The sequence below is a fragment of the Dryobates pubescens genome, chromosome 15 (assembly GCF_014839835.1).
Source record: "Dryobates pubescens isolate bDryPub1 chromosome 15, bDryPub1.pri, whole genome shotgun sequence".
Classification (NCBI taxonomy): domain Eukaryota; kingdom Metazoa; phylum Chordata; class Aves; order Piciformes; family Picidae; genus Dryobates; species Dryobates pubescens.
This window is the reverse complement of record NC_071626.1, coordinates 18450964-18473893: the sequence shown is the minus strand read 5'-3', so window position 1 is coordinate 18473893 and position 22930 is coordinate 18450964. Positions and strand designations below refer to the sequence as shown.

General features: G+C 48.9%; 1 protein-coding gene across 1 annotated transcript; it reads right to left on the bottom strand.

Annotated features, from left to right (window-relative positions):
* Nucleotides 1-22871, bottom strand: DNAI7 (dynein axonemal intermediate chain 7). Its single transcript, XM_054167604.1, is given in 17 exon segments — nt 1-589; nt 1751-1864; nt 2073-2240; nt 3187-3401; nt 4307-4451; nt 5574-5743; nt 7322-7418; nt 8431-8704; nt 9784-9887; nt 11393-11539; nt 13049-13186; nt 16641-16742; nt 18168-18256; nt 19412-19514; nt 19516-19559; nt 21507-21527; nt 22763-22871. Coding segments are annotated over 17 exon segments (2310 nt in total). The 3' UTR covers nt 1-319.
* Between the last annotated feature and the right edge of the window lie 59 nt (nt 22872-22930).

Here is a 22930-nt window from a genome sequence, read left to right as displayed (position 1 = left end):
CTTTTACTGAAGCATGACTTGAAATCTGAACTCTATTTTTCCTCCCCCTTTTTGCCAAAAGTCACCTTTCTAAGTACCTGCAAGGGGCTCAGTTCTGTTCAGGTTTACAATCAAAGCAGCTCTTTTGAACATAGCTAACACTCACTATCACTGAGTGGTCTGGTTAGAAAAGAATAAAGAACTTTTACTTTAACCAAAATGTTGGCATTTCAGTCCTAGAAGGCATTCTGAGTACTCAAACAGAAAAGAATTCAAGGCTTGAACTGTAACTTTATTGCAAGCTTTTGATAGTAAACCTTTGAAGGAAAGCATGCAGCATTTAAGAGTATGTTAAAACTCTTGTGGCAAGGAGTAGCTGGTATACAACATCAATAAACAGGAAGCTGCCTCTTTCCACTTTCTCCATTGCTTCTTTGCTGGCAAAGTCCTTAAGCATGTGGTAGAGTGTGGAGTGAAATTCAGAATCCTCTTCCAGCTCCTCTGAAAAAGCTTCACTGCTTTCAGTGATCTTGAGCTTTTGTGCTCTCTGACCATCAAACAAGTAAAGAGACCAGGCTTGGGCAGAATCTGGTTTTAGATGCTCACTTACCTAGTGCAGGAAAGGAGATGTGCTGTAAGCTGAAGGTCCCCTGAAGCTGACACTGCACTGTTTTGTACTGCATCCTAAGTTCTGGATGGACCTAAAACAGCAGCTAAGAGACTCTGTAACAGGTACTGTACCCACACCACAACCTCCCCTCTAGCTAGCCTCTGGAAAATGCAAAGTTTAGCCATTCCTGCTCCTCTTCTGCCTCCCCCTGGGCCAGCAGCTAGGTGCAGTAGGCATCACTTGTAGTTCTTGCTCCCAAGATTAAGTATTAGGCTAAATGGTTTGTATGGCACAGGTTTAATTCAGGAGAGGGGGGAAAGCCACTCAGGATCCCAGCAGCAGGGTATGTTCTGTACCTACAGCCACAACTAAGTGTATTTCTGCCTGGGAGAAGCTTTAACTATGTGTGGTTTAGTTGACAGATAAAAAAGAAATCCATGTTTCAGATGATTCTTTTCCCTCTTTACAGTAGGGAACAAATGGAGTGCCATATGGACAAAAAGAGACTTCCAGTTGTTAACTATTTGGAGCACCCCTGCAGTAGGGTACTTCATGAAAATCAGCATTGGCTAAAGCCTCAGTAACTGATGGCACAGTCTCAGAGTGTTAGGGGTTAGAAGAGACCTCCTAAGGTCATCCAGGCCAACCCTCTCTGCCAAAGCAGCAGCACCTAAAGCAGGTCACAGAGGAAAACATCCAGGTGGGTTTGGAATGTCTGCAGAGGAGTCCACAACCTCTGTGGGCAGCCTGCTCCAGGGCTCTGGCACCCTCCCAGGGAAAAAGCTGCTCCTGTTCCTGTAGCACCTCCTCCGCTCCAGCTTGCACCCATTGCACATCTTTATAAACATGAATGAGGTCACCCCTCTGTCCTCCAAGCTAAACAGGTCCTAGCAGAGGAGCAAGTGCCTCTGGGGCACATCTCAGTCACACTGAGGATCTCACAGCTGTGTGAGCTGTGAAGCAGTGGAGAAGCAAGCTCTGAATTTTCATGGACACAGTGAGGTTGACTGCTTAGCAGCTTTCAAGTATTAAAACTGCAGCACTAAGGGTGCAGGCAGAGGCTGAGCACAGTGCTAACTTCTAGAAGTCAATAGTTTCTGTCACTAACTCTGATCAGTGCTGTGCTGGTTTCCTTTAGAAGTTTAGTCTAAATCCACAAACCTTGAACACAACTTGCTCAGGGCTTGCCTCTAGGTTCCACTTGCTCCAGGCAAAAGCAAAGGCAGGTGCAAGCAGTGCCATCTGCTGATAGGCCCCGAGTTCTGCCAAGGCAGCCTGCAAGGCACAAGTGCCAAGTTGGGAAACTCAGATCTGTTCCATGCCTTTTGTTATACAAACACAAGAAAAAAGCTTGCTGGAACCAGCCCCTGGCAGGGCACCTGTGCACCTGCTGCTCTCTGCTTCTGCCCAACAGCTCTTCAGACAACAAAGTATCAGCCATCTGAAAACTACCCCCAGGAAAACTGCCCCCTCTGGCACTCACCTTCTTGTTCACAGAGACATAGTTGTGAGAGACCTCTCCTGGGAAAATATTCACACCAGCTTTCTTCAGAGCTGCTCTCAGGACAACTGGACTCAGCCATTTTCCTGTGATGTGGGAAAGCAAATCCTCCTCTTCCATCGCTACTGAAGACAACATACACTGATTATCCTGTTGTACAAACCAGGGAAAGCAACTTACTGCTCATGAAAGCTGTTTTCTGCTTCAGGCATCAAATAGCTTTGCTGTTCTGGATATTGCATATGTTACAGCATCACAGAATGCTTTGAGCTGGAAGGGACCTCCAAGGGTCATCCACTTCAACCCCACTGCAGTCTGCAGGGACATCTTCCACTGGATCACCTTGCCCAGAGTCTTGGCCAGCCTCACCTTGAATATCTCCAGGGAGGGGCCTCAACTCCCTCCCTGGGCAACCTGTTGCAGTGTTGCAGCAGCCTCATGGTGCAGAACTTGCTCCTAACTTCCAATCTAAATCTGCTCTTCTCTCATTTCAAACCTTTGCCTCTCATCCTATCACTGCAGGCCTTTGCAAACAGTTCCTCTCCAGCCTTCTGCTGCAGGTTCTGGGAGGCTGTTATCAATCACTCTGGGCTGTAAACTTCCATTCACATACCCTGAAGGAAGCCACTGCTCTGCAGGAGTTCAGCACTGAGGGCAGAGGCCTACTGGCCAATGCTAAGGGTCTTACTGACTCTTCCAGTCAGCTCTGATGCTGCTTGGTACACAATGAGCATCTCACATGTAACTTGAAGCTTTGGCAGGCAGTTGCTTGAAATGCTGTCCCATCTCTAGGTAGAGTTGAGAGGAGAGAGGAACCATCTGACAGTCTTGAACTCAGCAAGGTGGCCTCAGTATCAAAAGCACTTGCTGGACCTTTTCAGAACAATCAGCTGAAAGCTTGCTTCTGCCTACTCCACAGCAAAATGAGCTGGCCAGTAGTGCTGCTGGGAGTGCTTGGAAAAGGAGAGAGCTCTCCTTTTCACCAGCAGAATTCAAAAGGGCCTGCTGGAAGCACCCCAGGTTCACACTAAAGGACACCACTGACTCCAGCTTTTAATTACTGTCTTTAAATCTGCAAAGTAAGTCCTTGCAGTACCTTCATTTGTATCTGGATGGTTGCAAAGCCTGTAGTGACTGCAAGCAGGGCTTCATCCACACCAGTAGGTCGCAGTTCCCATGCCTGGTAGGGCATGTGGAGATGAGCATCCTGGAGGAGGGTTACTGCAGAAAAGGTGCCCAGCTGGAAGGTGATTCTCCTCTCCTGGCTTTCATACACCACATTCCTGATGCCATCAGTTCTCCACTGCTGGCCTTCACAAAAATACCAGGGTGGACCTGTAAAGCTTCTGCTTGTGACAGCAGGCAGAAGGCTTTAGCAGGGAATAATTAGTAAAGACAGCCAAGGTTAGTTAATACTCAGTGAAGATCAGACACTGGCCACAGAAATACTACTTAAAGCAACAAACTCCTCTCATTTTGGTTGTCTTTATAAGTGTGGAGTCTGGAATCTAGGAAAGAACATGGAGCAGTGGAGGTTGGGGATTCACTTGTTGGAGAGCAGTTCTGGGGAAAGGGAGCTGGGGATCCTGATGGACAGAAGGATGCCCATGAGCCACCAATGTGCCCTGGTGGCCAACAAAGCAAAGGGCATCCTAGGGTGGATGAGAAGGGGTGTGGTGAGCAGGTCCAAAGAGGTGGTTCTCCCCATCTGCTCTGCCCTGCTGAGGCCACATCTGCAATACTGTGTCCAGTTCTGGGCCCCTCCCTTCAGGAAGGACCTCAGGGAACTCTTTCAAAGAGTCCAGCACAGAGCCACAGAAATGCTGCAGGCAGTGGAACATCTCCCTGCTGAGGAAAGGCTGAGGGAGCTGGGGCTCTTGAGCTTGGAGCAGAGCAGCCTGAGGGGTGACCTCCTTCATGTTGATCAAGATGTGCAGGGCAGTGTGGGGAGGATGGAGCCAGGCTCTGCTCAGGGATGTCCTGTGACAGGACAAGGGGCAGTGGGTGCAAGCTGGAGCAGAGGAGGCTCCATGTGACCAGAAGGAGAAAAACTTTTTCCCTGTGAGGGTGCCAGAGCCCTGAAGCAGGCTGCCCAGAGAGGTGGTGGAGTCTCTTTCTCTGGGGGCATTCCATGGTCTTCAGCATCTATGGGGTTCTGTCCTTCTTGAAGGGAGGGGCCCAGAACCGGACACTCAGTTCAGGGCCTAAGTTCATACCCACAGGATCCCATCGTGCTACCACAGGAGCCACAAAATACACCACGTGGTCAGGAAGCTTGAGGGTTATCTGTATGGGTGGGGGTGAGGCATCCTCAGCCTCTCCAGGGGGATAGGGGTATGCCTTCAATCCATCATCAAGAACCTGTTGGCAAGATGGGAAAAAGGCCCACATTATGGTTAGAAAATGGAGTCCACCTACTCACAGGTGCAGCTTCCCCACACCATGTGAGATTTGTTAGTATTAATGGTTTGCTGTCTTGCACAGTTCCAAGTGATGTTGAAACAGCCTCAGGGTGACTACCCCCAGGACACTGAACCCTTCAGCTGTTGCTGACAGCACCCTTAAAGCAGTGTCACCCTCCTGGCAGAGTCATTTGTTAATAGTCCCACAGTCTCAGAAAAAACCAGGAACACCTAAGAGGCAAAAGGGGATCTGATTCCCCTTTGACCACACAGCTCTCAGAGGGAATCAGTCAAAAGCAGCATGGCCACAGAGCAGAGGTGATTCTGCCACTTGATTCTGCTCTGGTGAGACCTCACCTGGACCAGCTCTGCAGCCCTCAACACAGGAAGAACATGGAGCTAGAATACATACATAGAATACATAGATGAAGCTGATGAAGAGGGTTCAAAGGGCCATGAAGATGAGGTTGGAGCACCTCTGCTATAAGGACAGACTGAGGGAACTGGGACTGTTCAGCCTGGAGAAAAGGCTCCAGGCAGACCTAATAGCAGCCTTCCAGTACCTGAAGGGGCTACAAAAAGGCTGCAGAGGGACTGTTTGCAAAGGCCTGCAGTGACAGGATGAGAGGCAGTGGCTTGAAACTGGAGCAGAGGAGATTTAGACTGGATATTAGGCACAAGTTCTGCACCACCAGTAGTTGAGGCTCCAGCCCTGGAGATATTCAAGGTGAGGCTGGCCAAGGCTCTGGGCAGACATCTAGTGGAGGATGTCCCTGCTGACTGCAGGGGGGTTAGACCAGATGACCTTTGGAGGTCCCTTCCAACCCAAACCCTTCTATGCTTCTGTGACATTGATGATTTGGTAATTCAAAAGCATCTTCCAGCACCCCAGTCTGTGCCAGTTAGCCATGCTGCTGAGCAGGCACCAGTGCAAGGTGATCTGTTCCCTCCTGGCTCCTCCAAAAATTGGCCAGGCCTTATTGAAAATGGATTTGACAACTCAGTCCCTTTAGTTTGCTGCTTGAGAAATGATGTACATGGAGATGAGGCACAGCTCCTCAAGCCTGACACCTTCACTTACCTTCACCATAGTCCAGCCCTTGACTGTTTTGACCTGAGGTGGAAGCTGCAGAGCATCAATATGGTACACACCACCCACTGGCAAAAACTGCTGCAAATCAACAATGCAAATCTCAGCAGCTGTCACCACCTCTTCCTCCTTCATCTCTTCAAGCATTGCTGGATCCTGAACTGAAATACAGCCAAACACCACCACTTAGCTTGGTGCCTTGACCACCTTCCCCACTCCTATTCTTTTTCACTTTTGCACAGAAAGCCTACACACTTCAAGTGCTTCACACTCAGGTCAAGAAAGACCTCAGGGAGCTGCTTGAGAGAGTCCAGCACAGAGCCACAAAGATGCTGAAGGCAGTGGAACATCTCCCTGCTGAGGGAAGGCTGAGGGAGCTGGGGCTCTTGAGCTTGGAGTGAAAGAGCCTGAGGGGTGACCTCATTCATGTTGATCAAGATGTGCAGGGCAGCGTGGGGAGGATGGAGCCAGGCTCTGCTCAGGGATGTCCAATGACAGGACATGGGGCAGTGGGTGCAAGCTGGAGCAGAGGAGGCTCCATGTGAACAGGAGGAGAAACTTTCCCTTTGAGGGTGCCAGAGCCCTGGAACAGGCTGCCTAGAGAGGTTGTGGAGTCTCCTTCCCTGAAGACATTGCAAACCCACCTGGATGTCCTCCTGTGTGACCTGCCCTAGGTGATGATGCTCTGGCAGGGGGGTTGGACTGGATGATCTTTGGAGGTCCCTTCCAACCCCTGACATTGTGTGATACTCTGCCCAGCATTTCAGCACCATCTACTGGTGCTGCCCTTGTCTTTCACCACTTAAAGGTGGGGAAATAAAGGACCACCTGAGTCAGTCAATCTGACCTAACAGCTTCCTAAATATCTGACCTGGCAGACTGTTAGAGAGTGTCTCACCCACTAAACACATGGATGACAATACACAAATGTGCATAAACAGAACAAACATGTCCAGGAACAGAAAGAATAGATCAAGTGGGAACCAAATCCATTTTCCTGTCTGTCCTATTTTCTCCCTGCATTGAACAATCATTAATAGAAATGTCAACAGAACTCAAGTGTGTTATCAAAACATCAATGTCATAGAGTCAGAGAATGGGTTGAACTGGAAGGGACCTCCCAAGGTCATCTAGTCCAAGCCCCTGCAGTCAACAGGGACATCTATGTATTCTATGTATGTATCCTCCACTAGATCAGGTTGCCCAGGGCCTTGGCCAGCCCAACCTTGAATATCTCCAGGCATGGGGCCTCAACCACCTCCCTGGGCAACCTGTTGCAGTGTTCCAGCACCCTCATGGTAAAGAACTTGTTCCTAACCTCCAATGTAAATCTGCTCTCCTCTCATTTCAAACCATTGTCCCTTGTCCTGTCACTGCAGGCCTTTGCAAACAGTCCCTCTGCAGCCTTCTTGTAGCCCCCTTCAGGTACTGGAAGGCTGCTATTAGGTCTGCCTGGAGCCTTCTCCTCTCCAGGCTGAACAACTCCAGCTCCCTCAGCCTGTCCTTGTAGCAGAGGCACTCCAGACCCCTGATCATCGTGGTGGCCTCTAGACCCTCTCCATCAGCTCCGTGCTCTTCCTGTCATGAGGGCTGCAGAGCTGCACACACTGCTGCAGGTGAGGTGTTCATAACCTTTGCTCCACTCACACAGAGCTCTGTAGCAGATGTTATGTTTCATATATAAAATAAACCCTTTAGAATAAGTACTTTTGTTATGCTGCACAAAACTGATCAAATACCTTCTGAAGGCATGGCCAAGGCTTCTGATTTCTTCTCAGTTTCCTCCTCCGACTCCTTTATTTCAGCTGTGCTGTTCTCTTTGAAGGAGAGCACACTCTGTATCAACAGCAAGACTTCCATCAGTCAGAGGCAGGCACACTACAGAAGAGGGCATCACCTCCCTCAAGGAGGCCCAAGGACAGAAAGTGGAGTTCCACTGCTCCAGCAACATCTGCACCAATCTTGCTACACAAAGTCTCAGGAGAAATATTAGCAAAAGTAGTTGTGACTAAAGGTAGTCTCCAACTTTGGAACTGGATATATAAGCAAAAAGCAATTGCTTCATTTGCACAGCAAAGTCATAGATTCACAGAATGGTTTAGGTTGGAAGGGACCCAGTTCCAACACCCCTGCCATGGGCAGGAACACCTCCCACTAGCCCAGGTTGCTCAAGGCCTCATCCAGCCTGGCCTTGAGCACCTCCAGGGAGGAGGAATCCACAACCTCCCTGTCCACCTGTCCCAGTGTCTCACCACCCCCACTGAAAAGAATTTCTTCCTAGTCTCTATTTGCCAATCCTCAAGCTTCAATCCATTCCCTCTCATTCTCTCACTCCAAGCCCTTGTCAAAAGTCCCTTCCCAGCTTTCTTGTAGGCTCCCTTCAGGTACTGGAAGGCTGCTCTAAGGTTTCCCCAGAGCACTCTCTTCTCTACACTGAACAGCCCCAACCCTCAGCCTGTCTCCACAGGGGAGGTTCTCTCCAGCCCTCTGATCATCTTGGTGGCCTCCTCTGGACTTGCTCCAGCAGCTCCATGTCCCTCTTATGGTGGGAACAGCAGAACTGGACACAGCACTCCAGCTGGGGAGCTTAGTAGTCCAACTGCATAGCAACTACTACACCTGGTCCAAACTTCCCTCTACCTTCTGTGCACCCATTAATTGCTGGTCATTCACCCTCCCTTTGAGAAGCTGTATGGCAGAGAGTTAACACAAGTTGCCTTTTTCTATCAAAGGTTTCAGAACTTGGCACTCCCAGGCTCAGGGCTCCTTAAGAAGCTGTGACACTGCAGCTGGGCCTGGAGTAACAGCAGCAGAGCAAAACACCCTTTGGAGAGATTTTTCTGCCTACCTTTCTCCCTTCAGAACACTTTCCTTCCTCAGCAGGCATGCTGGGCTCTTCTCTGGCTTTCTTCTCTTCTGATTCTTCTACTTTACCATTTGCAAGCTGAGTTAAGTCTTTGTTCCCTGAGCTTTGAGGTTCTGGCAGGCTGTGGCACCACAGCCACAGTGGAGAGAGATGATCATAGTGAGTGTGCAGTATCCTAACAGCCACACTGTCTGACTCCAGGGACCTGGGCAGCTCAAATCCATGCTCTGCACCACGGAACATCTGAGTTTCAGTCCTGTAAGTAACAGGGTGGGGGTGTGGAAAGTATCATTTCCTAGTAATGTTGGCAGCACTTTTGTATTTCCTTAAACAGGAAAATGTGTTTTCTACACTGAAAGTCACCTAAATTCTCTTTGGGCACAGGGCAGAGTCTAAGAAATAGAGCAGGATGTCAGGACAGGCTTCCTGTCTTGTACTGACAACTGTCTGTAAGCCTCCCCAGAAAAGCTGCAGCTGCATTAAGGGGATTAAGCTGCAAAAATAACAGTGCTGATAGGATGACAGGGAGGCAGAATCAGAGCCCAGCTCTTCTACACAGCACTTTCCTGCTACAAGTGGCTGATTTAATAGGCAAATCCTACACAGGTAGAGTCACCAGCTGGCTGTGTCTCAGCAGGCACAGAGTCTTCCTCAGAAACACAGATTTCAGTTTGACAATCAACAGGCACATCTAGCTCGTGCCCCTGGCTCTTTCCATCAGGTAAGTGGTGTCCCTCAAGGCTCTGTGCTGGGACCAGAGCTGTTCAATATTTGTATCAGTGGGATCCAGTGCACCTTCAGCAGGTTTGCAGATGGCACCAAGCTGAGTGGTGCTGTCCATACAGCAGAGGGATGGGATGGCATCCAGAAGGACCTGGACAAGCTGGAGGTGGGCCCAGGTGAACCTCATGAGGTTAAACAGGAGCAAGTGGAGGGCCCTGCACCTGGGACAAAACAACTCTCATTATCAATCCAGGCTGGGGGATGAGCTGATAGAAAGCAGCCCTGCAGAAAAGGACCTGGGGGTGCTGGTGCATCAGAAGCTGGACATGAGCCAACAGGGTGCACTTGCAGCCCAGAAGGGCCCTGGAGGTAGTTGAGGCCCCATCCCTGGAGATGCACAAAGTCAGACTCAGCAAGGGTCTGAGCAAGCTGATCTAGTGGAGGGTGTCCCTGCTGCCTGCAGGGAGTTGGACTGGATGACCTTTGGAGGTCCCTTCCAACCCAAACCATTCTATGATCCCATGATTGCGAGAAACTGGTTCTCAGTCTGGCCTCAGCTTGACAAGGCAAGGCCAGGCCTCACTTCAAATGAAGAACTGAAGTGTGCTGTACCTCATGTGCTTTGTCAGATTGGCCCAAAGACAGAAGGTAACATTTTTATCCTTCATGACTGCCTGCATATTTCCACTTGCAGAATCTCTGTACATATTAGCATTCTGTAAAGGAAAGAGGCAATTAAATCATGCTGTGTCCTTAATGCCACCTTTCACTAACTCACAACTGGACCTGAGTAAGCAAAGAGATGTAGAAACAAACAGGGACCAGACCAAGCTCATGTATCTCGTATTCATGTACTAAAACATGGCAGCTAAAAACACAGACCTCTGTGTTAAAAGCTGAACACAGTCACTGCACTGCAGCATTTTCTCAACATACAACTACTATTCCACTACAGCAGGAGTGGAATCCTAAACTCAGTAAAGACAAACAGGGGCCACAAAGGTGATCAGAGACCTGGAGAACCTCCCCTGTGAGGACAGGCTGAAAGAGTTGTGGGCTGTTCAGCCTGGAGAACCAGGGGCTGAACAAGAGGACACAGTCTCAAGCTGTGCCAGGAGAGGTTTAAGCTGGTTGTTAGGAAGTCTTCACAGAAAGATTGCCCATTGGAATGGTGTCCAGGAGGGTGGTGGAGTCACCTTCCCTGAAGTGTTTAAAATAAGACTGGTGCCATGGTTTGGTTGATCAGGTGGTGTTGGGTGATAGGTTGGACTTGATGATCTCAAAGGTCTTTTCCAACCTGGTTAATTCTGTGAGAAGAGAAGGCTCTGGAGAGACCTTAAAGCAGCCTTCCAGTACCTGAAGGGGGCCTACAAGAAAGCTGGGGAGGGCCTTTTGACAAGGGCTTGTAGGGACAGGATGAGAGGCAATGCACTGAAGCTTGAGGAGGGCAGAGTGAGATTGGAGATTAGGAGGAAATTCTTGACAGTGAGGGTGGTGAGACACTGGAACAGGCTGCCCAGGGACACTGTGGATGACCCATCCCTGGAGGTGTGCAAGGCCAGGTGTGTTGAGTGACCTGGTCTAGTGGAAGGTGTCCCTGCCCATGGCAGGGGGGTGGAACTGGATGAGCTTTAAGGTCCCTTCCAACTTGAACCATTGCATAAATCTATGAACAAGGGAGCATTATTAAGTATCTGTTTCCACTTCACCTTTGCAATTGTGCAACCTGCTTTAAATCACAGAATGTTAGGGGTTGGAAGGGACCTCCAAAGATCAGCCAGTCCAAACCCCCTGCCAGGGCAGGATCACCTAGAGTAGGTCACACAGGAACACATCCAGGTATGTTTGGAATGTCTCCAGAGGAGGAGACTCCACAGCCTCTCTGGGCAGCCTGCTGCAGGGCTCTGGCACCCTCACAGGGAAAGTTCTTTCTCAAGTTGGAGCCTCCTCTGCTCCAGCTCACTGAAACAAGACAGGCAACAATTTTCATACAGTGCCCTGTTTTCAGCCTCTCCAAATCTCCAAACATTCCACACTCATTTAGCCTCAGATGTCTTAATGATGTGACTTTCCACTGTGAAGCTAAGAGCTGCAAGGGTTTTGAGGCAGTGCAAGCCTGGTACCTGTACACACCCTTACAGAACAAACCAAACCAACCATGGCAAGCAGACACTTGTAGCTACCCCTTGCCTATCAGAACTCTGAAGCAGCAAAGTCTTACCTTCAGCAACTCTTCTGTTGCTCCACTGTACTTCTGATGAAGCAGAATCTGCAATCCTAGAATACACTCTTGGTACTGCAGTGCTGCTTTTTCTGACATCTCACTTGGTGGTGTGTCCAAGAGGAGAAACTGCAGCTTCTCAATCAGCTAGAAGAAATTATATCAATACAGACAGGTATCAGTCCAGGCTGGGGGATGATGAGACCGAGAGCAGCCCTGCAGAAAAGCACTTGGGGTTCTGGGGGATGAGAAGCTGACACGAGCCAGCAATGGGCACTTGCAGCACAGAAGGCCAATGGCAGCCTGGGCTGCATCAAAAGCAGCATGGCCAGAGATGGAGAGAGCTGATCCTGCCTCTCTGCTCTGGTAAGACCTCACCTGCAGTGCTGTCTCCAGCTCTGGAGCCCTCAGCACAGGAAGGACATGGACCTGATGGTGTAAGTCCAGAAGAGAGCCATGAAAATACTCAGTGGGCTGGAGCACCTCTGCTATGAGGACAGGCTGAGGGAGCTGGGGTTGCTCAGACTGAAGAGAAGGCTCTGGGAAACCTCAGAGCAGCCTTCCAGCACCTGAAGGGGGCTACAGAAATCCAGGAAGGGACTTCTGATATGGGCTTGTAGTGACAGGATGAGGGGGAATGGATTGAAGCTTGAGGAGGGCAAAGTGAGACTGGAGATTTGGAAGAAATTCCTGACAGTGAGGGTGGTGAAAGAGTGGAGGCTGGATGAGGCCTTGAGCAACCTGGTCTAGTGGAAGGTGTCCCTGCCATGGCAGGAGGGCTGGAATTGGATGATCTTTAAGGTCCCTTTGAACCTCAACCATTCTATGAATCTATACAATTCAGGCACCCAGCAAGCATTGCAAGATAGGGAATTTAACACTCAGAGGACCACTGCAGCCCAATGAAATTTATTATTACAGATGCAACTTTCACCCCTAATTTCTGGAAGGCCTCACTGCACTCTCTCAAACACATTCCAAGAAGTTAGCATAAATGAAAATAAAATCCTAACAAAGCAGCCACAAAGTGCTTAAAACTACAAAGCATCAGTGGTTGGTAGCTTGCTTTCTGGGAACCATTCTTACATGACACTCTACTGGCCAGCACCACCAGAACAAGAGGACACAGTCTCAAGCTGCACCAGAGGAGGTTTAGGTTGGATGTTAGGAAGAAGTTGTTCATAGAAAGAGAGATTGGCCATTGGAATGGGCTGCCCAGGGAGGTGGTGGAGTCACCATCACTGGAGGTGTTAAGAAGAGACTGGATGGGGTGCTTGGTGCCATGGTTTAGTTGATTAGGTGGTGTTGGGTGATAGGTTGGACTCAATGATCTCAAAGGCCTTGTCCAACCTGGTTAATTCTATGCTATTACACAACAAGGCTGCCAGACACAAACATCTGGATATGACACAGGCTCCTCTGTTCTGGTGCAAGACTGCTCTAAGTAGACAGAGTCATCTCCTTTAGAGATAACAAAAGCTCTGCAATCCAGCCAAATGGAAAAACTGAAGAAAAGCTTCTGGGGTTTGAAGGTTAGAACCAATTCCAAGCATTTGGCTGAGGAAAAAATGGGGAGAGGGGCAAAGGAAAGGGGAGAGGGCTGTTAAGGATGCATTCTGGGAAGCTTAAATTGAAAAGCAGCATTTGAACACTTACATTGAGCACCTCTTCTCCCTTCTCCATCACAAGCTGGATGTCCTTATCTGGCTCATCACGCCATAAGCTTATGAAAGTGTTGACTTCCTGCACTACAGCTGGGTCAGGACTTCCATCACAACGGAGGTAATGCTCCCACTGCAGAAAATGACAATCACAGAACATTAGGGCTTGGAAGGGACCTCCAAAGATCATCCAGTCCAACCCCCCTGCCACAGCAGCATCACCTAGGGCAGATCACACAGGGACACATCCAGGTGGGTTTGGAATGCCTCCAGAGGATACTCCACAACCTCTCTGGGCAGCCTGCTCCAGGGCTCTGGCACCCTCACAGGGAAAAAGTTTCTCCTTCTGGTCATTTGGAACATCCTCTGCTCCAGCTTGCACCCATTGCCCCTTGTCCTGTCATTGGACATCCCTGAGCAGAGCCTGGCTCCATCCTCCCCACACTGCCCTGCACATCTTGATCAACATGAATGAGGTCACCCCTCAGGCTCCTCTGCTCCAAGCTCAAGAGCCCCAGCTCCCTCAGCCTCTCCTCAGCAGGGAGCTGTTCAAAGAAGAGCAGACACAGGCATGTGGTGCAAGTGACTGTCATGATCAGGAGACAAAAACAGATTCTGACAAATTCCCACCTGCATCTAAACAGGGCTGCAACACCACCTGCCTTATCACTATGCCAGCAAGAAATGGTTTGATATTGATGTGTTGAAACACTTCTGCCCACCTGACATTTGCTGTTTATAGTTACTCATTTCTCACTGGTTTGTTCTAGGTAGAACTTCTGGATACTGACTCATGACAGCAGAGACCAAACCTCTACTTCTGCCTGCAGTTTCCAGAGGCTGAACTGGATAAAGCTCAGCTTTGTCCAGTTTAGCTGAAAGTTGACATCCTTAAAAGCAGCTACCACCCAGTTTCTCCTTTCTTTTCCCAGTTAACTCCCACTGATCATTTCTGAGCTGCTTTTACAGAGAGTGGAACATCAGAGAAGATTTTACTGAGAGCTTCTCAGCCAGAAAATTATGGTGATGAAAGTTATTCTGGATACACCCTGAATTATGTGATCTAAAAGCAGGAGGAGATGGTCAGGCCTAGAGGTGTTCCAAGAATGTGTGGATATGGCACTTCAAGACATGTTTTGGTGCTCAGTGTGGTGTTGGGTCAGTGGTTGGACTTGAGGTTGGTCTTGATGACCTTAGAGGTCTTTTCCAGCCTCAGTGATGGTTAGGTCAATGGTTGGACTTGATGACCTTAGAGGTCTTTTCCAGCCTCAGTGATGGTTAGGTCAGTGGTTGCACTTGATGACCTTAGAGGTCTTTTCCAGCCTCAGTAATGGTTAGGTCAGTGGTTGCACTTGATGATCTTAGAGGTCTTTTCCAGCCTCAATGATGGTTAGGTCAGTGGTTGCACTTGATGATCTTAGAGGTCTTTTCCAGCCTCAGTGATGGTTAGGTCAGTGGTTGCACTTGATGATCTTAGAGGTCTTTTCCAGCCTCAGTGATGGTTAGGTCAGTGGTTGCACTTGATGATCTTAGAGGTCTTTTCCAGCCTCAATGATGGTTAGGTCAGTGGTTGCACTTGATGATCTTAGAGGTCTTTTCCAGCCTCAATGATGGTTAGGTCAGTGGTTGCACTTGATGACCTTAGAGGTCTTTTCCAGCCTCAATGATGGTTAGGTCAGTGGTTGCACTTGATGATCTTAGAGGTCTTTTCCAGCTGAAACAATTCTATGCTTTCTAACCTGTGTGTCTACAAAAGCAACTAATTCAGTCCCTGCCACAAATGAAGGGCTGAAAGAACAAATGACCAAGACCATAAATAAGGACCCAGTGCAGACAGGAGAGGCAAACAGTTCCCAAGCTGGGTACTGCCAGAAAATCTGAAAATTCCTACACTGCAATAAAGATACTCAAGAGCCTTCCAGTCCAACATGTTTATTTCTCCTTTCTCTTCCTCTGAGGGAGATTCCCTCCTCCTTACCAGCACCAATTCAGCCTCTGGTGGGAATGTGAAACCCCAGGTGTTCTTTTGAGCAGCTTGATTTTCCAGTCTCTTATGGGTCACTCTTTTAGGTGGGGGAAGAAAAAAAGTCACTGACAGGCTAAATCCACTTACCTCTAGACAGGAGCCCAACACTGGCTTAGGGGATCAATTTGTCATGTAGAATGCAGAGGTTTTTTCATCTGGGTAGTAAAATATTATGGAACCATTGCTCCTTTTGCCCTGAGTATTCTCAGAGGTTATTATCACCCAGAAAAAGTCATGAAACTCCTGGAAGCCTATGAAGACCTCGGTGTGAAGCTACCATGCTGCACCCTTGTGGCAAGGAAGGCTAAGGGCACACCAGGCATGTGAAACTGACTAGCAAACCTCGGACAGTTCCCTCTGCAGGGCTCCCGAGGGCAGATCTGCAGTACTGTGTGCCTCACTACAAAAGAGCAGCACACTGCAGCGTCCTGAGGAGGGACTTAAGATGGTTGAGCGTTGTTGGAAGCAGAAATATGGGAAATAGGAAAGCACAACTTGCTGTCCTGTGAGGACAGGCTGAGGGAGCTGGGGCTGTTCAGAAGGCTTCAGACAGAACTAATAGCAGCCTTCCCAGCAGCTGAAGGGGGCTACAAGGCTGCAGAAGGACTGTTTACAAAAGCCTGTAGGGGCAGGATGAGAGGCAATGGTTTGAAATGAGAGAAGAGCAGATTTAGATTGGATGTTAGGAACAAGTTCTGCACCATGAGGCTGCTGGAACACTGCAACAGATTGCCCAGGGAGGTAGTTGAGGCCACATCCCTGGAGCTATTCAAGGTCAAGGTTGGAAGGGACCTCCAAAGGTCATCTATTCCAACACCTCTGCAGTGAGCAGGGACATCCTCCACTAGATCAGCTTGCTCAGAGTCTTGTTGAGTCTGACCTTGAGTATCTCCAGGGATGGGGCTCTTCTCTCACTTCAAACCACTGGCTCTTGTCTTATCACTGCAGGCCTTTGCAAACAGTCCCTCTGCAGCCTTCTTGTAGCCCCTTTCAGCTACTGGAAGGCTGCTGTTAGGTCTGCCTAGAGACCTCTCTTCTCCAGGCTGAACAGTCCCAGCTCCCTCAGCCTGTCCTCATAGCAGAGGTGCTCCAGAGGTGCCCCCTGATCATCTTCATGGCCCTCCCCTGAACCCTCTTCATCAGCTCCATGTTCTTCCTGCGTTAAGGGCTGTGGAGCTGGACACAGTACTCCAGGTGAGGTCTCACCAGAGCAGAATAAAGTAGCAGAATCACCTCAGTTGCTCTGTGGCCATGCTGCTTTTGACTGATCCCTTCTGACAAAAGTGTGGTGAAAGGGGAATTAGATCCCCTTTTGCCTCTTAGGTCCATGTCCTTCCTGTGGTGAGGGCTCCAGAGGTGAATGAAGTGCTGCAGATGAGGTCTTAGCAGACGACAGAGGAGAGTGAGAATGACCATTTCCACCCTTCATGTGGAACTTGAAACACAGTCCAAACATACACTTACATACAGGAAAGGGCAGTACTCCCATAGAGGCACAGCCTAAAGTCTGGACACTGTCAAACCTCCACAACCCTGGGCACATTTTGGTAAGCCAGCTTACCTTTGCATTTGCTCTAGAATCTGTTTTCCACTGCTCTGCAGACACAAACTTGTGCTCCAATGAAGAAAGCTCTGCTAGTTCAGCCTCCCTTCGCTCCTGATCCTGTTAACATAGACAGAAACAGAGCAGTTCAGTATTTGGCTTTCTTGCAATTATTTCATACCCAAGAGAAAAAAAACAAACACTTGGTACATTTGAATGAGTGATCTTTGAAACTTATCCAAACACAGTTTCCACATCATCATTCTGGAACCCCTTCTAATGTGAGCTGCTAAAACATGCAAGCATATGTTGAGAAAAAGGTTGAGAAAAAGGGGGCAAGGTCATTTTTTTCCTTTCTAGGTTTGAATTCCTTTTCTCCCTAGTGGAGTGAAAAAAAAATCCCCAAAACACTCTGTAAAGGACATATAGCACAGACAAGAGTGACTATTCTGGAGAAAAGCAGAGAAAAAAGAGAGAGGAAAAGAAAATTCTTGTTGTGAATCATGGAATTGTTTGGGTTGGAAGGGACCTCCAAAGGTCATCCAGTCCAACCTTCCTGCAGTTAGCAGGGACATCCTCCACTAGATCAGCTTGCTCAGAGCCTTGTCCAGCCTGACCTTGAATATTTCAAGGGATGGGGCCTTAGCTACCTCCCTTGTCTCCTATTAGGTCTCCCTGGAGCCCTCTCTTCTCCAGGCTGAACAACCCCAGCTCCCTCAGCCTGTCCTCATAGCAGGTGCCAAATGCTGGCTTAGTGAGAGAATACCATAGAAAAATTCAGCACCATTTCTCTTGACTTTTTACGTCCTGTGGTTTACTCAGTTACAGAAAAGGACTTGGGGGTGTTGGTGGAGGAGAAACTGAACATGAGCCAGCAATGGGCACTTGCAGCCCAGAAGGCCAATGGCAGCCTGGGCTGCATCAAAAGCAGTGTGGCCAGAGATGGAGAGAGCTGATTCTGCCTCTCTGCTCTGGTGAGACCTCACCCGGAGTACTGTGTCCAGCTCTGGAGCCCTGAACACAGGAAGGAGATCGACCTGTGGTAATAGGACCAGGGACAATGGTTTGAAACTGGAGCAGGGGAGATTTAGGTTGGACACCAGGAAGCAGCTCTTTACAATGAGAGTGCTGAGATACTGGAACAGGCTGCCCAGGGATGTGGTTGAGGCCCCATCCCTGGAGACATTCAAGGTCAGACATCATGTGTCCCTGATCTAGTTGGAGTTGTCCCTGCTGACTGCAGTGAGGTTGGACAAGATGACCTTTGAGGGTCACTCACAACTCAGTGCAGTTTGTGAATCCAGCTCTTTAGATCACCAGGTGCAGGACCTTACCCAAGAGCACCTTTCAGTGGCTTGCCCCAATCTTTCACGACCAATTTTCACCTAGTGGTGCTAGTTCCTCTACATTGTTCCCAGCATTAGGGACACGAGGGATTTGTTTTCTCCCCCAGTTTTGCACTCCATTAATAATATTCTACAGACCTTGCCACAAGTTCAGAAATAGGGTTGGATTTTTTTCAGCAGCTATTGAAGAAGAACTAACTTTAGCCTCCAGCTGCGCCATGCGCTCTCGTAACAGCCTCTCCTTTTCAAGCCTTGCTGCTTCTTCTTGAGCTTGCAACCGGGCTTCCTCTGAAGATGGGGAAACAAATTAAGCACATTATTATACTTAATGACAAACCAACCATCATAATGAGCAATGTAAAGTTGTGTTACAGTACCCAGGAAGCTTCAGAACGAGCCAAAATAATTTGGCTCAAGCTACTGAAGCACACCAGGGCTCCGCCCCGCCAGCGCCCGGCAACAAGCCCAGACAGCAAACTGTACCCTAGGCTGCATCAACAGGAATGTGGCCAGCAGGTCGAGAGAGCTCATTCTTCCCCTTTAATGTGCTCTTGTGAGACCCCTTTAGGTACTGGAAGGCTGCTCTAAGGTCTCCCTGGAGCCTTCTCTTCTCTAGGATGAACAGCCCCAGCTCTCCCAGCCGGTCTTCCAAAGAGAGGCACTGCAGCCCTCTGATTATCTTCATGGCCTCCTCTGGCCCTGCAGAGGCAGGAGCCAAAAGGAGCACTACAATGTCCTGCTTTTTATAGCCTAGCTGGGCAGAGGGTGGGGAGTGGAACAGACTTCAGCTTCCTCAGTGTTCAGGAGGAGGCTTGATGGGGTGCTTGGTGCCATGGTTTAGTTGTTAAGGTGGGTTGGACTGGTTGATGGGTTGGACGCGATGATCTTGAAGGTCTCTTCCAACCTGGTTTATTCTATTCTATTCCATTCTATTCCATTCTATTCCATTCTATTCCATTCTATTCTAAGAGGACACAGTCTCAAGCTGCACCAGGGGAGGTTTAGGCTGGATGTTAGGAGAAAGTTCTTCACAGAAGGAGTTGCTGGCCATTGGAATGTGCTGCCCAGGGAGGTGGTGGAGCCAGCATCACTGGAGGTGTTCAGGAAGAGACTGGATGGGGTTATTGGTGCCATGGTTTAGTTGATCAGATGGTGTTGGGTTATAGGTTGGACTCTGTGATCTCGAAGGTCTTTCCCAAACCTGGTTCATTCTATTCTATTCTTAACTGCAGTAGAAGTAACTAGAGAAGAGAGTATGGCAGAGGGAAGTAAGGTACAGTAACAACATAGAATGTGGCCCACATAACAAAAGAGAGAGAAGTCACCTATGTTTGTGAAACAGACAGAAATTAAGGCTTTGTTTAGGAAATTACTTCCCATCCACTGGTTTCAAACCAGCACTTTGTGCCATCACGTCCCCTGTAAATGAAGTGCACACAGTACCTTCCTCTTGCCGCTTCCTTTCCTCCTCTTCTTGCTGCAATCTCAGTTTTTCAGCTTTCCTTCCTTTCTTGGTGCCACCTGACTAAATGTTTTCAATAAATTAAAAGCAAACAAGCATCAGCATTATTTTAATACATTTTAGGAAGTACTTGCCCTCTCTAACTTCGTCCTTCTAGTGTGATTTGAACTCTGCACACCGTCAGTGGTGCCTCCACAACAGCAATCCACATCCTGGGCTCAGTTTCCTTCTCATTTGCATGATGCAACTCGTGCTTTTAAACACATTATTCTAAGCTAGGAGAAGAGGTGGGCTCAGAGAAGGCCAATGAGGATGACTGGGGGGCTGGAGCATCTCTCCTACGAGCAGAGGCTGAGGGAGCTGGGGTTGTTCAGCCTGGAAGAGAGAAGGCTCTGGGGAGACCGAATAGCAACCTCCCAGTATGTGAAGGGGGCTACAGGAAGGCTGCAGAGGGACTGTTTGCAAAGGCCTGCAGTGACAGCACAAGGGGCAATGGTTTGGAATGAGAGCAGAGCTGAGTGAGATTGAATGTGAGGAACAAGTTCTGCACCATGAGGGTGCTGGAACACTGCAACAGGTTACCCAAGGAGGGAGTTGAGGCCACACCCTGGAGATATTCAAGGTTCAACAAGGCTCTGAGCAAGCTGATCTAGTGGAGGATGTCCCTGCTCACTGCAGAAGGGGTTGGACTAGATGACCTTTGGAGGTCCCTTCCAACCCAAACCATTCTATGATTCAACAATCCTAATATTAAAATCTCTTGGTTTAATGTAGAAATCGTGTAAGAGGTAGACCTGCTAAGAAAATAGATGTTACAACTTAAAACATTTTAGGAAACACTGGGAAATGTGTCTGGGGCCATGGCAAGTCAGGCATTTGGAAGCATCTAACCAACAAAACAGTCCACAGATACATAGCATGGTTTGGGTTGGAAGGGATCTTAAAGACCATCCAATTCCAACCCCAAGGCAGGGACACCTTCTACTAGCCCAGGTTGCTCAAGGCTTCATCCAGCCTGGTCTTGAACACCTCCAGGAAGGGGGCATCCATGACCTCTCTGGGCAACCTGTTCCAGGGTCTCACCACCCTCACTCACCCTCTTCCTAATCTCCAGTCTCAATTTCACCTCCTCAAGCTTCAATCTATTCCCTCTCATCCTTCCACTACAAGCCCTTGTCACAAGTCCCTTCTCAGCTTTCCTGTAGCCCTTTCAGGTACTGGAAGGCTGCTCTAAGGTCTCCCTGAGCCTTCTCTTCTCCAGGCTGAACAGCCCCAGCTCTCTCAGCCTGTCCCCACAGGGAAGGTTCTCCAGCCCTCTGATCATCTTTGCAGCTTCCTCTGGACCCACCCCATCAGCTCCACCTCCCTCTTATGCTGGGAGCACCAGAAATGGACAGAGTGCTGAGGTGGGGTCTCAGCAGAGCAGAGGGGCAGAATCCCCTCCCTGTGCTGCTGCTCTCCCTGCTTTGGATGCAGCCCAGCACACAGCTGCCTGCTGGGCTGCCAGTGACCATTGCTGGCTCCTGGGGAGTTTGTCACCAACTGACACCCTCAAGTCCTTCTCCTTAAGGCTGCTCTCACCCAGCCCAGATTTGTGCTTGTGATTGCCTGAACCCAGGTACAAGACCTTGCAGTTGGCCTTGTTGACTTGATGAGGTTGGCTTGGGGCCACTTTTCCAGCCTGCCCAAGTCCCTCTGGACTCAGCCTCCTTAAAAAAACACACATAGACTTAGGCTCCTTCAGGTGCCTGAATCTGACTGAGCCCAAGCAAGTGCCTCAGAAGAAACACACATTAAAAATCACTTAAAATCAATTTTTCCCCCTTTTAAAAAGCATATTTGCATACTATTAAGTTGTCACAACACCCTTCTTATGACACATCACCTTAAAAATATTGTCCTGCAGACATGAAGCCCAGAAGTAACTGAGGCTTCCTTTCATTTCAGTGTGAAGTGCTTTGTAAATCCACTGACATAATTTCCATGATGCCAGAACTGTGCTGGCAGAGCTTCTAAATGACCACAACAAGGACCAAAATGCTGTGCATGAGCTGGAGCATATTTCTGCCTACCTACCTTCTTTTTCTTTTTTGGACCCTAGAAGATCAAGAGGGGGGGGAAAAAATAAAAGGAAAATGAGCATCAGAGAACAAGATACTGAGTGGAAAGGAATGATTAGAAAATGCAACTCTGTACAATCAGTTTAACTAGAACAGCCAAGTTTATAGTGCAGAAAATTAGCTACTAATGCATGACTTCAGATCATCACAGCTTATCAGGCAGGATTACACTTATGGTTACAGAAGTGTAGCTATTAAATCCTAACAGCTATTTAATAGCTGTTTAAAAAAATTCCTGCACAGCCAATAGAAAATTTAGTCTGAGCCACAATTTAGAAGTATTTTCAGTGTTGTCTGAACTCAGGTGCATGCTATTCCTGTGAATGTGATGATCAGACACAGAAACACCACCAAGCCTTTGGCACTCATGGGGAAAGTGCAGACAAAGTGAGGAAGTGCAATCAGGGCACTGCTCCAAATGGCTACAGGAGGTAACCACAGACTGTGGAAAGCCAGGCACCTAACAGTGACTCCTTTATTTGCTTTACCAAGCAATTACATTTCCTGTGCAATGCCTAAATACTGTGAAGTTACATCACTTCGTGGAGAAAGGGGAAGCCGAGCTGTGCGCCGGAGCACAGAGAGGTTTGTTCCTTCAAAGTGACTATGACAATGCTTCAGTTCCCTCCAAGCTGGGTTTCATGCTAGGCAACCACAGGAACAAATCACTGCACAAGAAGTTAGCTCAGGGACTGCAGAAAAGGTAACATGTTTTCAAGTGACTTCCCCACCTCCCCGTTTTAAATCCTTTTTTCCATGTGCCAGTACCTCAATACCCGACGAGGAATGCTCCAGCCCAACCCTCACCCACTTCAACACCTAATCAGCGCCTCACAACGCCTGTTAGTCGGGGCTCTCCTCTTCATTATCGTAGAATCAATAAGGTTGGAAAAGACCTCAAAGATCAGCAAGTTCAACCTGTCACCCAACACCTCATGACTAACTAAACCATGGCTTCAAGTGCCACGTCCTCTTGAACACCTCCAGGGATGGTGACTCCACCACCTCCCTGGGCAGCACATTCCAATGGCTAACAACTCTCTCTGTGAAGAACTTTCTCCTCACCTCAAGCCTGAACTTCCCCTGGCACAGCTTGAGACTGCGTCCTCAGGCTAATTGCCTGGAGAACAGACCAACCCCCTCCTGGCTACAACCACCCTTCAGGTAGCTGTAGAAAGCAAGGAGCTCAAAGCCCTGCGGCTACACCGGTACCAGCAAGCGCCTCAGGCGCCCGCAGCAGCAGCAGCTGCGAGCGCAGCGCAGCTCCGCGGCCGTACCCAACAAGCCGTGCCCTCGGTGCCAGTGCCCCCAGCTCGGTCATCCGGACCGGGCACTGGCAGCTCCAACACAACGTGTCGCAAACCCCTGGACAAACCACCG